Genomic DNA, 13,481 nt, shown 5'->3' with positions numbered 1-13,481 from the left:
TCTGTCATGGCTGATAGGGTCGGGGACGGTTGCAACAAGTTATAAATTGCATGTTTAATAAAGGTTTGTTGCATTGCAAATTGTTCAATTCTTCCTGTCTGACACTGAAATATGGAGAGATTGAATAGCATTTGTAACACCTGCACACTGAATCTATGTAGGCCTATGTTCTACACATAAACAAACAAAACTCAATAACTGTTATTTGATAAATATGACTAAATAAATAAATTATATAGGCTACAATAATGTTATTAAAATAAATAATACTATAATATTATAGTAGGCCTAAAACAGTTAATATTTTCAGAATTCTATGCTCATTGAGACAAAAAGCTTAAGTTAATTAATGAAATTTAAGGTATTTTTAACATGTTGCAACCGTCCCTGGGTCGGAGTCAGTTGCAACATCTGGCTTCTTCCATTCAAATAAATACTGTGAACGATATGTCATATATAATCATCTTTAAATGGTATGGGTAATTAGCAGACAGATGCAAGTTTAATATATACAAATTTGGCTGGTCTAGTCCAAATAGTCTCTGAGTAACTGAGAGAAATGCAAAAAGTGTTGCAACTGTCCCCGGTCTCCCCTATATCCCCAAGTGCATCGTAAGAAGACAGATTTATGAGGACACTTGCAGGACAACTGGCAGATTACACCTTTAACTTTATTCAAATGCAATGTGATTATAAGGTTTTGATTGTACTTTATTGTACACTTTATTACTCTTTTTTTGTTGTTGGTTAGATTAATGTATAAATTAAATAATTAAAAAGGTCAGAAAAATAAAAAAATAGAAATAATTTAATCTAATAATTTTAATCAAAATTAAATGAATGAACAAAAAATAAATAAAAGAAATCCTTTAAATCTGTTAAAAATGACATCTTTGTTTCGCTCTATCTCCTCTAAAAGGACATTAATTTCATCTTTTTGAAAGGTATCTTTTCTTGTTTTTTGTTTTGTTTTGTTTTTCAGCCATTTTGTCAGTGCCTCCGCCTGTAGGTGCTTTATATAGACTTGTCTTGATTGCTAATCCACAACAGATGACAATTATTAGGTTAAACGTTCAGAATACGATTCCATATAAGGTTATATTTCAGCACTTCGCGAATGGACAGCGACTCTTAAAGGGATAGTTCACTTTGAAATTAATTTTTGGTATGTTTTAGCTTACCTCAAGGGCATCCAAGATGTAGGTGTCTTTTTTTCCGCAGTAGTTTAAATTTTGATATTTTTAGGTCAAACCGTTCTTGTCTGTCAGTCATATAATGCAGGTCTATGGTCATTATCTCAAAGAGCATGCACAGAGTCCAAATTAAAACAATTCCCCGTCGTCCAAATTAAACAATTCCCCATCGTAAGTACACACTGATGGCCTAAGACACGAAACGAGCGGTTTGTGTGAGAAAACGAACAGTATTTATATCGTTTTTACCTCTTATACACAGCCATGTCCAAGTGATCTGATCTGACGTGTACGCAGACTGGTGCATAGATATATACACTAGATGTCGCCTTAAAGACATTCGTTCCAATGAACTGCCGTAGACAAGGCGACATCTAGTGTGTATATATCTATGAACCAGTCTGCGTACACGTCAGATCAGATCACTCGGACATGGCTGTGTATAAGAGGTAAAAACTATATAAATACTGTTCGTTTTCTCACACAAACCGCTCGTTTCGTGTCTTAGGCCATCAGTGTGTACTTACGATGGGGAATTGTTTAATTTGGACGACGGGGAATTGTTTTAATTTGGACTCTGTGCATGCTCTTTGAGATAATGACCATAGACCTGCATTATATGACTGACAGACAAGAACGGTTTGACCTAAAAATATCAAAATTGAAACTACTGTGGAAAAAAAGACACCTACATCTTGGATGCACTTGAGGTAAGCTAAAACATACCAAAAATTAATTTCAAAGTGAACTATCCCTTTAAGTAGCACGTAGAGCGCGTTCTCGCGCGTTCATGTTAAGTGCATTTTTGGGAAACGCTCGTGGAATTGCTGCGAGCGTTCGTAACCTTGCACGTAGAAAGCGCTCTTAGAGCTAAGATACATCATTATCGGGAAACCCGGCCCTGATTAGTATCTATTGTCTACTATATTTACTTCTTATTAAATCCAGGTAATTGGTTGAACTGACATTTATTAAAATTAAGATACAATTAATACAAAACGAAAATACTTTCACTTTAAAGAAAGGCTTTGTGCTTTCTGTTTGAGGTCTCTGTGAAAGTTTTAAAGCAGTCTTTTAGTGGCGCTTTCAGAGCGCTCACGTCCGAAACGGAGAACTGTCACGACCGTAACATTGTTTTTTTAGAAGAAAAAAAAAGTGAGTAGTATTACTTTTGGTTTGCGCAGTGTAATTCACAGAATTACAAATATATATATATATATATATATATATATTGCCACCTAAAAGTTAAAGTTTTTTTTGTGTCACGCATGTTTATTTCCCTCATATTAGGCAAAATATAAAACGCATGTAGACTGATATTTTTCTAATGTCTGGACTCCTTTTTTTAAGGGAGTATGGATATATAAACAGACGTTTCACTATTGGTATTAATGCATTTATACCATATGCTGAGAATTTATATTTCAAGTTTTGACTGCACGTATTTGAAAAAAACGTAGGCCTACTTTAAGATGCTTCTTCAGGTTGGAGGTGGAGTCTTTGGACACTGAAAGGAGGTTGGTTGCTGGCAAGCAGAGGTAGCACTGCACAGTTATATTTCGTTCTCCCTTCTCTTTATTTAATGTGAAATGCTGTTTGAATTTCCAAGATAGAAACGCATTCTTGCCCTGGCTCTGTTGTTCCGCCTCCATCTCCATCTCTACCTCTAGCTCCCGCTGCTCCTCTTCCGACTCCACTGTGACTGATCACGCAAACCGCGCATTTTTTTTTCGTTTTCATATTGGGGCTTCTGGGAAATGCATGGAGTTGCATTAATTTATTTAGAGAGTGAATAAACTCGTGAAACAGATAAGTATCGTCATGTAATCCATTGATTTCAACAATGTAACTGTATTCTAAATACCAACTATTTAAATTGTAACTGTAACGGAATACAGTTACTCATAATTTGTATTCTGAATACGTAACGCCGGTACATGTATTCCGTTACTCCCAAACACTGCTAGTGACTTACTACAGGTGACATTTGCCTTTACTTCCCATCATGTACAGTACTGTGTAAAAGTCTTAGGCCAGCACCAGCTTTTCTTGTTTTAGCCATTTTTTAATGACCATCCATATCTATTTTCCGGCCTCCTTATTTATTAAAACACAGAAAATATGTATAAATTTTTTTTTTTTAAAGGAACAAAAAGGCTCCTTTAAGCAAAAATCTGTATTTAATGTGACCTCCTGGACTTCTTCCAGTTTTCAAAGAAGAAACTCTGAGAAACTTATCATATTTTGAAAGTTTTATTGGCCTTCCAGTACTTTTCCATTCAATTTAGGTTTAAGAGAGTTTAATTTTTTTCTGTTCAGTAATATTACATAATACAGTAATATGGTAATTGTACAATAACTTTCTCTAGAATTATCTAATCTCGACAATACTTACAGTGCTATGCATAAGTTTAGACACCCATGCTAAATTTGACTAAAAAGAGGAATAAAAAAATCATCTTTTGGAAATTGAACTTAATGCCTTAATTAAAAAAATTAGGAAAAATCCAACCTTTAAGGACACCAATTTTCTTTGTGACTGAATAATGTATCGTAAATAAATAAATATTCATGTGCATTTAACTAAGTGCATTTATTGCATGGACGGAAAAAGAACATGGACAGTTAAATGAAATCACAGTTTACCCTCTGTACCCTCATGCTAACTGAATAAAAGAAGCAAAGCAAACCTTTCCACTACAATAACAACAAGAACTCTAAATACTGATGTTAAAATAAACCAACAAGAGAAGATTGTATTTCAATGACATCCGTATAGCTTGAATCAATGGAAATCTCAGAAAGATCTGTACAGATGTTCAGTGTAAAGAGAGATTCAGAGACAGACTGAAGCTGGATCATCAGACTGGAACTGATTCATAATCATCATTTACCTTCTGTGAATCTGTGTTTTATTACAGGAGAGAGGTTCAAAAGACTCATTTCCTAAAGACTCGTCTGACTCCATTGATGGATTCTGCTATTGAGACTGAGGGTGTACTCACACTAGGCACGGTTGCCATGAACCGGGCCCGAGTACGATTGTCCCCCCTCCCCACTCCCCCTCTGGCCTGCACTCACATAGGGTTTCAGCATTCGTGCCGGAGCACGCTTACTTCATTATGGTGCGACGGTTTCGGGATAAACAGGAAGAGCGGCGCTCTCACTGAACACAATGGAGTCCAGCACGGTTAGCGCTCACACTGCATGCGAACCGCGCCCGAGTCCAACTGAACCGTGCTCTGGCCCACCTCTTCCAAGCGGGCCAGGGCCGGCTAATCGAGCCGCGCCCGGGCACGGTTCGGAGCACTCACACTAGTCAAACGAACCGCGCTTTGGTGGTCAAACGCACTCGGGCACGGTTCAAACTGGCTAGTGTGAGTACACCCTGAGACTAAGGCTGCCAGTGATTCATCATTTATTATTGTGACTTTAATTGAAAGGGACAGTGAATAGAAGATAGGAAACACAAGAAGAGGAAAACTTTCATTGGTCACAGAGGAACTGTCACACTCTCACACCACATGGACTTTTGTTTTCAATCAGTACCGTTCTTCCTTAGTTTGTTGTCATGGACACTCATTCGTTTCAGCAGTGCACCTATCATCTCGTTATCCTCTCACTATTTAAGTTCAGTTCTGTTTGTGTGTTCTCTTTTTCTGTTCTCGTCTATTTGTAGTTGTGTTTGGAATTGCCTCTACCTGGAGTTGGAATTAATGCCTGTTATCTTCTTTATCATCTTAGTGTTATTCGTGTGTCACACAACACGTGACAGGAATAGTGTCACAATTCCATTATTTCATTATTTGGTACCAATCTTTTGGTACTGCATATCAGTAATAAAACAAGGAACAAAGTAACACGTTACCAGCAATAGAATCAGAGCACTCAAGGAAGCTACTAAAGTGATCAATGCACTAATCTACACTCTCATATCAACCTGATTTTACAATGTGGAAGCAATCAGTTTCGTTTGAATGTGCGAGTGCAGTAAATGGTAAAACTACAGTAGGCATATTTGTGCTACAAGCCAGTGTATGTTTACACATTCAAGTTACAAATGGCCAAGCTCACATTTTTATTCAAGGTCTGTTTACGCCTTTTGATGCTGCCTTCAGGTGCTATCGGAAATGTATACTTCCCACTGAAGTGATTACGAGCTTGTCAAATTCATGTGCTTGGATTTCGGGAAAGAACAGGAATCATGGAGGACATCAGGTTTATTCTTGCCTGTTTATAAAAAAAAAAACACATTCCCGTTTACATCTGGTGTTTTAATCTGTCTCTTTTGTCCACTTTCAACTACTTCTGTCCTGATTTGTTCGATGGGAGGGTCTGGGCTGGTAAATGTATGGACTTTTTTAGGTCTTTCGATGTCATGGACAAAATAAGCTTGAGAGGGAGCAGCTTTAGTTTCAGCTCTCACAGATGCAAGACCAGTCAAATATGGTAAATCAGGAATGGGGAGAGAACATTGTGCTTGGATTTTTCATTTTCATTTTCAAACCAAACTTAAGTCTTATGCAGACAAAGTTTAAATCCCGTCTGGCTGAGCTCTTCCCATAATGTTCACGCATTAGGTTAGTAGGTGGAGATAGGCGTCTTTTGTGGCTGTTTGAACAAATTTGACCACATGAGTGTTTACACAAAAGCCATCCGGTGACACATTTTGTCATTTAATTTAGTTGTTTACGTCTCTGATCTGTTCTGTTGGTTCACATAATAAATCCACCAAAATTCAAAAAAACATTATTTTCAACAACTTGAGCCATTTTTTTCACTTGCAGTTCTTAGCCTACCGTTTAGTCTTTGGCGTGTGTAGTGTGACTCCAGCAGTGAATGTCACGTGACTGATCACGCTTTATTAAACCTCTGCATAAGACAAGGCCGACACTAGAGCATAACCAGGAATTAACCTTTCAAAAATCCAAAAACCACAACTTAAGTAGGATATATTAAATAAAAAGCTTTTAAAATTACAGTTGAAGACACTCATATATTGCTAAGGACTGAGAGAACAACCTTTAGTATGTGAAAGTGTTTATATATATATATATATATATATATATATATATATATATATATCGGTGTGTGTATATATATATATATATATATATATATATATATATATATACACACACACCGATCAGTCATACCATTATGACCACTGACAGCTAAAGTGAATAACACTGATGATCTCTCCATCACAGCACATGTTAGTGGGTGGGATATATTAGGCAAGTGAACATTTTGTCCTCAAAGTTGATGTGTTAGAAGCAGGAACAATGGGCAAGCGTAAGGATTTGAGCGAGTTTGACAAGGGCCAAATTGTGACGGCTAGACACCTGGGTCAGAGCATCTCCAAAACTGCAGCTCTTGTGGGGTGTTCCCGGTCTGCAGTGTCAGTATCTATCAGAAGTCACAACTTACAGGACTTAAAGGATCTGCTATTAACATCTTGGTGCCAGATCCCACATCACACCTTCAGGGGTCTAGTGGAGTCCATGCCTCCACGGGTCAGGGCTGTTTCAGCAGCAAAACGGGGAGCAACACAATATTAGGATGGTGGTCATGATGTTATGCCTGATCGGTGTATATCAAATATCAAAATACCAATATATATACAGTATATATATATATATATATATATATATATATATATATATATATATATATATAATGTTTTATATATAAAAAAAAAATAACTTTTACAGACTAAACTTGTGAATGGCAGTGTTAAATATGATCATTGTGTTTCTATTGTTTTTCTGTTTCTGTGTGAAACAGTTTCTCATCATGTTTCGGTAGATTAAAGTTCAAAGCTGTTCCTGCAGGACAGAAATAAACTCACACACGCACTGAATGTCCAGTCTCACATATAAGATGTCCGTCCACCCAACTCATCAAACCACAAAAAAAGAAGAAAGAAAGAAATAACCCACAGCAGGTTTCAGTTTGACTCAGAAGCAATGAGATCATACGCGGTTTTAAAGTTGTACTTTTCCCCATACGCTATAACTGAGAACTGAATAAATATGTACAACAATTTTAAATCACAAGTTACTCTCTATTTGAATATAAAATGTAGTGTTTATATGACATGTGTATATGTAACGTGTATACGTGTGTGTGTGTGTGTGTGTGTGTGTGTGTGTGTGTGCGCGCGCGCATTAGGGTCAGACTCTGTCGGGGGAGGATTCACAAGTTTGTGTTTGTTAAGATCTGTTGTGCGTTCATTGATAGTCTTATCAGATCAGGCGTTTCACTGAACAGCTGCAAATGTTTCACATGTTTGTTTTGTTCTGTTTGTGCTTCTGCCGTCTGATCGGTAAGTTATAAACATATTTGTGTTGTTTATTTACATCTCAGAGTAATAAACTCCTGCGGCGGTTCATATTAGATTATTTTCATCCACTGAGATCAAATCTCTCTTGGTTTAGGTATTTTAATTTCAATGATTACAAATGCAAATCCTCCCATGAAATGTCTAAAAAATCATTTAAATAATTTAAAATACGTCTGCAGTAATCATAAACAACTACAAAAGTCATGGCAATTCAGTAATTAAAAATGTGTTGAATATATTTATTACATGGCTTGGTTGCCAATGTAGAATGTGGTCTGTTATTTCCAGGGGAGTAATCGAGCTCTCGGATAGCGTACCACCCCCGAGGGCCGCCATTGGCTAACAAGCCTTCACCTGCTGTTAGCATTCCATTGACTCCCATTCATTTTGGCATCACTTTGACAGCGAATAAATTTACATCTGAGGAATTTAAAGACTCCATTTGTCCATTATTTATTTCTAAAGAAACACGAAAATGTATAAAATGCTCCATTACCTTGTACCTTACGTTATGGCCCTGTAGAAGCAGTTTTTGTAAAAATAGGCTAACGATTGCGTCATAACCATAACCATAACCACACGACTCTCTGGAAATTACTGTATAGACAGGAGGAGAAGCTCGCAGTCAATCGGGGGGACGTGGAGGCATAAAGTCCGATAAAGTCAAGGGAGAAGCCCATATAGAATCATAAAGTTGCTCCTGCTCCTAGCTCATGGACAGCTCCTACTCACACTCTCCGTCTCTGCAAGATTCGGAAGGGAATGATTCAGATTTCTCTTGGCACAGCTACTAGAAGACAGACGGGTTGCTCACGTCACATCTACGTCGTCAAGCTCTGTTTGAGTCTGCGCAGTACGCTCGACCATCAGGAAGTGAGTGCTTCTAATTGACTTCACTTTTCTTCGTTGAAGTCTATGGGGTCGCTGTGTCCAGTTTATATACAGTCTATGGTTATTTCTTGATAACAGACCGCTGCGAAGCATAACACACCGTTGCCATGAAAACAGAGCGTTGCTATGGACGCAGGATTCTAACCGTAGAGACGGAACGGACTATTTTCTTTAGCGGAAGCAATACAATCGTTTTTAAATCAATAAACTCCTTTTTAAATCAATATTTTGTGTAAAATTATTGATTTATTTGGTAGGTAGCCATGTAATAAGCAGTATAATGTAGAGCGAGGCAGTTGTTATACCGAATACAACCCCTTCAGGCTGATTCAAGACCCCTCCGCTTCGCGTCGCGGTCCGTCTGGGTTGTATTCGCTATAACAACCGCCTCGCTCTACATTATCCCTTACATAGCATATTTAAACTTGTACTTTCAAGCTGTATTTAATTTATCTTGTAATTTTTATTTGATTCTTCAGCAGATCATTTTAAAACACATTAAAAGACGAAATGATTGATTCTCTCACGTCTGTCTGTTCATTTATATGACTTTTCATTTTGTTTGGTGTTTTTGCTGCTGTTAAAGTTTATAAACTGAATTCAGGCTTTCTAAACCAATAACAGCATTAATTAATCATGTACAATCTGTTCTTCAGGTGTATTTGGTGATGAAACAAATGAAATACAGTCAGTGTCAGTGATGGAGGGAGATTCTGTCACTCTAAACGCTGATGTTACTGAAATACATGAAGAATACAACACCATGCTGTGGAGATATGGAGCTAAAAAGTACATTATAGCTGAAATCAGTAGAAATTATGGAATCTTCTCCACATATGATGATGTTCCTGATGGGAGATTCAGAGACAGACTGAAGCTGGACGATCAAACTGGATCTCTGACCATCACAAACATCACAGCTGAACATGCTGGAGATTATGAACTACAGATAATTGGAACTAAACTGACATTAAAATCATTCAATGTTTCTGTCTATGGTGAGTCGAGATCATTTGCTCAAACGTTCACATATTATTTTTTTATTAAAATAATCTTTGGTTTAGTACAAATCAAGCAGAATCCACAGCATATGTGTTATAATGTTGATTACCACACAAATTATTTGACTTGTCAGGAATTGAAAAGAAAAAAATCAAGGTTACGTTGATGCGCTTACAATGGAAGATAATGAGGTAAAAAAAAAAAATATATATATATATAAAAGTAGAAATGTGAAGCTTATAATTTCATAAACACACATACATTAATTCTTCTGTCAAAACTACTAAACTAGTATATTATTTGAGCTGTAAAGCTGTTTAAATCATAATTTTTGTGGTGTTAAGACAAAGTTAAGAATGTAACTTTACACAGGACCAAAGCAGTATTTTAGTGTTTACAGATTGACCCCATTGATGTTTATTGTAAGCGCCTTGCACTGTAACCTAACAAAAAATGTATAATAATTAAAACAAGGGGCGAGTCATAATTACGTGGTTATCAACTTCGTGCATCACAAATGCAGTTGACTGAGCTTAATTTGTACTGAACTCTGAATATTCCTTTAATTATTTACATAATAAAATGTTTCCTCATTATATTTTGAGATGATGGAAACACTCACTGACAAATAACACACTACACCAGATTGATGTTTAGATTTCTCTTTATTCCCTCATGTTTTTCAGCTCGTCTGCCTGTTCCTGTCATCAGCAGTAACTCTTCACAATGTTCTTCATCATCATCAAATTGTTCATTGGTGTGTTCATCAGTGTTGAATGTGTGTGATGTGACTCTCTCCTGGTACAAAGGAATCAGTGTATTGTCCAGCATCAGTGTGTGTGATCTCAGCATCAGTCTCTCTCTACCTCTGGAGGTGGAATATCAGGATAAAAACACCTACAGCTGTGTGCTGAACAATCCCATCAGCAACCAGACCACACATCTGGACATCAACACACTCTGTCACACATGTGCAGGTACCACAGCACTGATGATATGTGTGTGTATTTACTGACCTGATCTCTGTCTTCTGTTGAAGATCAGACTGATGCGTTCACTTACATTAATGTCTCTCTTATCTCATTAATTTCCTCTCCTTGAGTTCCTCCAGTCTCAGTGTCTCTGATAGTGTTGATCTCTGCTGGATCTCTGATGATTGCTGCTGGATTTTGGATCTTCTGGATCTGCAGGAAATGTAGAAAAATTGACAAAGAAGGCAAGTGTTACATACAAGTAGCCTAAGCTAAAATAAATAACAATCTGAAAATATACTCTGAATATTTTAGTCTATTGATAGATCTAATCATTTAATCATTAATTTCCCCCATAAATGTGTAGTTAACACCTTCTTAATCACTTATATGAAAAGAAACCACTTATTGTTTACCAATTTCTGTAAATTTCTCTCATATCAGAATACATGTGTATTTGCATACAATAAATTTGAGCAGCGCTCTTTTTACTTGTCTTACACACTCACACAAACAGATCTAGTTAGTATTGAGTTGTGTTGTTTTAATGCTTCTATTATGATTGAAACAGTCGAGACTCGTGCAGAAGAGATCACTTACACTGAACCAGCGTTCTACAAAAGAAACGCACATAAAAAGGTAAGATCATTTATTCCTCTTGTGTGTCTCTATCATTTCAGTAGTGAGTCAGATGTAGATGTGTAAGATTATGAGTTTTTTTTTTTTTCTGATCAATCACACACTAGCACAATATTAGACATATATAAAAGATCAGGACGCATGTGTGTTGTGTTGACGCGAGAGCGGACGTTGCTTGTGCTTTGGAGATTAATATTTTGTAAATCAAGCACTTGCTTTGTTCATACAACTGAGGTTAAACAACTGGAGTCACATGGATTACTTTTATAATGCCTTTACTATTTAATTTTTATTCTGAAAAAAACTATATATTGCAACTGCTTAATCAGAAGAAACCTAACATTTGTTATTATTAGTAGTAGTCTATCCTGTGTTGTGTTTTTTACAGAAAGTAAAAGAGGAGGATCATGTGGTGTATGCACCTCTCACATCGAGATGATGAACAAACTTCAGTCTTTAGTACAAGACCCAACCGTGTGACCTGGGACGGATTTAAACTATAATAATTTAAGATGGATTCATTAAATTGCCTCCTAAAAATGTCAAACAAACTTGCCCTGTATTACAAGGACTTTTAACAAACTATCTAAACCGTATGGCACTTTGAGGAATTTTATGTTTTTTCTTTAAGTCTTAAAGTGTGTAAAGCTCATGAAAAAAAGTAAAACGTATATGCAAAACACTCATCAATAGAAGTGGAGACTCTGCTGTGGTCTAGTTTATTTCCTCTGTACACAAATGTTGCTTGATCTGTTGTGCCGGAGCTGTGTGTGTTTGATGTCAGAGAGTGTGTCTGCTGTCAGTTGTGTGTCTGAGGTGTTAATAGCGCGTGGTTGAAGGGCTTTTTCCATTCCAGCTAACATGAAACCATGACTATTTTAAAACCTGCTTTACAAAATACTGAACTCATCAATGCTGGTATTGACAAAAAAGTCTCAAATAAAACAAAGAAATAACTGTGGAATGTGAACATTTCATATTCTTTGTGTGCATATGCATTATGATCTTTTATACTCATGCTGTGATCGTGCAGTCAAGCAATGCTGGCTTCAGTAGTCATTTCCAGCTCTAGCAACACTTCCTTTTAAGAAAAAACTATTCGTGATAAACCCACTGATACCTTGATAGGTCATATCCTGTTAGCCTTTTCCAACGGGGCTAGTTTTCTAAACAACATTTGAGTTACAATTCTTATCACAGTGGGCCCTATCTTGCACCCAGCGCAATTGACTTTGTACACCGATGCATGTATTATTCCTATTTTGCAGCCGACGCACAGCGGACTTTTCCCTCCACATACGCACGTCGGTAAATTAGGAAATGAACTTGCGCTCCCACGGGCAGTTCAGCGCAAAGAGGAGGCGTGTTCCGGCGCAAACGTTCCCTGATGCTATTTTGCAGGTTTAGAAAACAATTCCGCCAGTCAGTGGCGCGTTGCGCATGTTATTGCTATTTTAAGGGTGCATGCTTGGCCATAATCAATGTAGCGTGTGCACAACGCGCATACACTTTGCTTATCTCATCTACACACAGACGCAGCAGTTCTCATTTTTAGAAAACCATACATTATTACAAGGAAAAATATTAACATACGAGGGAAATCATTGTTGTGTCCATGAAGATGTGAAAAAAATAGGCATAAATCTAGCTTACACATTTACCCAAATTATTATACGCCTGTTTAAGCAAAGCTAATTTGGGTGGGTTTCTCCATCCCCATTGTAACTTCTCTGTGTTTTACGGCCCTGACGAGAACGTCGGTCTCCTCGGCTGTGAACCGCTCCTCGCGTGCGCCTGGCAAATCCGCCGTTATAATAACAATCCGCCATGGAACAAGCGCACCTGCTCTTAAAGGGAATGTGAGATGTCGCTCTGATTGGTTTATTTCACGTTACGCCCTAACCACACCTATGAATAATGAAGCTACTTCAGACCAACCCATTTTAGATTTGTGTCAGGCGCAAGAGTCATTTATCCCGCCGGTATAATAGCAACCGCGCCCAAGACCCGCCCACAAAGTTATTGCGTTTCGCGCTTAATACTTGCGTTTCAGATCGTTAAAATAGGGCCCTTAATGTCTGTGATTCCATACACCGATTTGGACAGGATTAACATGTTTATTACAGAAGAGCGAGTGTGTTTTTTCTAGAAGTTGGTGCTACAGAAGGTCATGTGCTATGTTAGCGTGCATCACGGACAATGTACCGGTATACAGTATGTCTTTTAATTGTATTATTTGGTGTTATTTTAATTTATAATAAAAAACTCTATTTAAGTAAACTTCATGAGTTTATCAAAGTGGCTGTAACTTGTATAAGTGAACAAAGTCTATAAACAAGTATCTTACTCAGAACACTGATATGAAAATGAGCAGTTTTGGCAGTTTCCGCAATTTGTCTCTATTTATTAATTTTATAATGTTATTTTTTCATCGGATTG

At 37.2% G+C, this 13,481-nt stretch overlaps 1 protein-coding gene and 2 long non-coding RNA genes across 4 annotated transcripts in view; 2 read left to right on the top strand and 1 right to left on the bottom strand.

Annotated features, from left to right (window-relative positions):
* Window positions 1-13,119, top strand: part of LOC309476103 (SLAM family member 9-like) — a 42,548-nt gene extending 29,429 nt beyond the window's left edge. Inside the window, exons 1-5 of one of the 2 annotated variants that reach the window (XM_082139293.1) lie at window positions 9,077-9,428; window positions 10,119-10,430; window positions 10,535-10,654; window positions 10,975-11,042; window positions 11,431-13,118. In XM_082139293.1, coding sequence (XP_081995419.1) covers window positions 9,131-9,428; window positions 10,119-10,430; window positions 10,535-10,654; window positions 10,975-11,042; window positions 11,431-11,481 — 849 coding nt within the window. In that variant the 5' untranslated portion in view covers window positions 9,077-9,130 and the 3' untranslated portion in view covers window positions 11,482-13,118. Of the gene's footprint in view, window positions 1-9,076; window positions 9,429-10,118; window positions 10,431-10,534; window positions 10,655-10,974; window positions 11,043-11,430 lie in introns of those variants that run through there. The other variant, XM_082139292.1, reaches the window with a different exon arrangement.
* Window positions 1-13,481, bottom strand: part of LOC309476444 — a 247,752-nt gene that overhangs the window by 40,978 nt on the left and 193,293 nt on the right. The gene's annotated exons all lie outside the window — the stretch shown is intronic.
* LOC309476515 lies at window positions 338-3,323 on the top strand. The gene is made up of 2 exons (XR_014198227.1): window positions 338-2,352; window positions 2,803-3,323. It is a non-coding gene; the product is annotated as an uncharacterized lncRNA (long non-coding RNA).

Source organism: Leuciscus leuciscus (genome assembly GCF_965113295.1).
Source record: "Leuciscus leuciscus genome assembly, chromosome: 15".
Lineage (NCBI taxonomy): Eukaryota > Metazoa > Chordata > Actinopteri > Cypriniformes > Leuciscidae > Leuciscus > Leuciscus leuciscus.
This window is presented reverse-complemented; position numbering and strand designations above follow the sequence as displayed.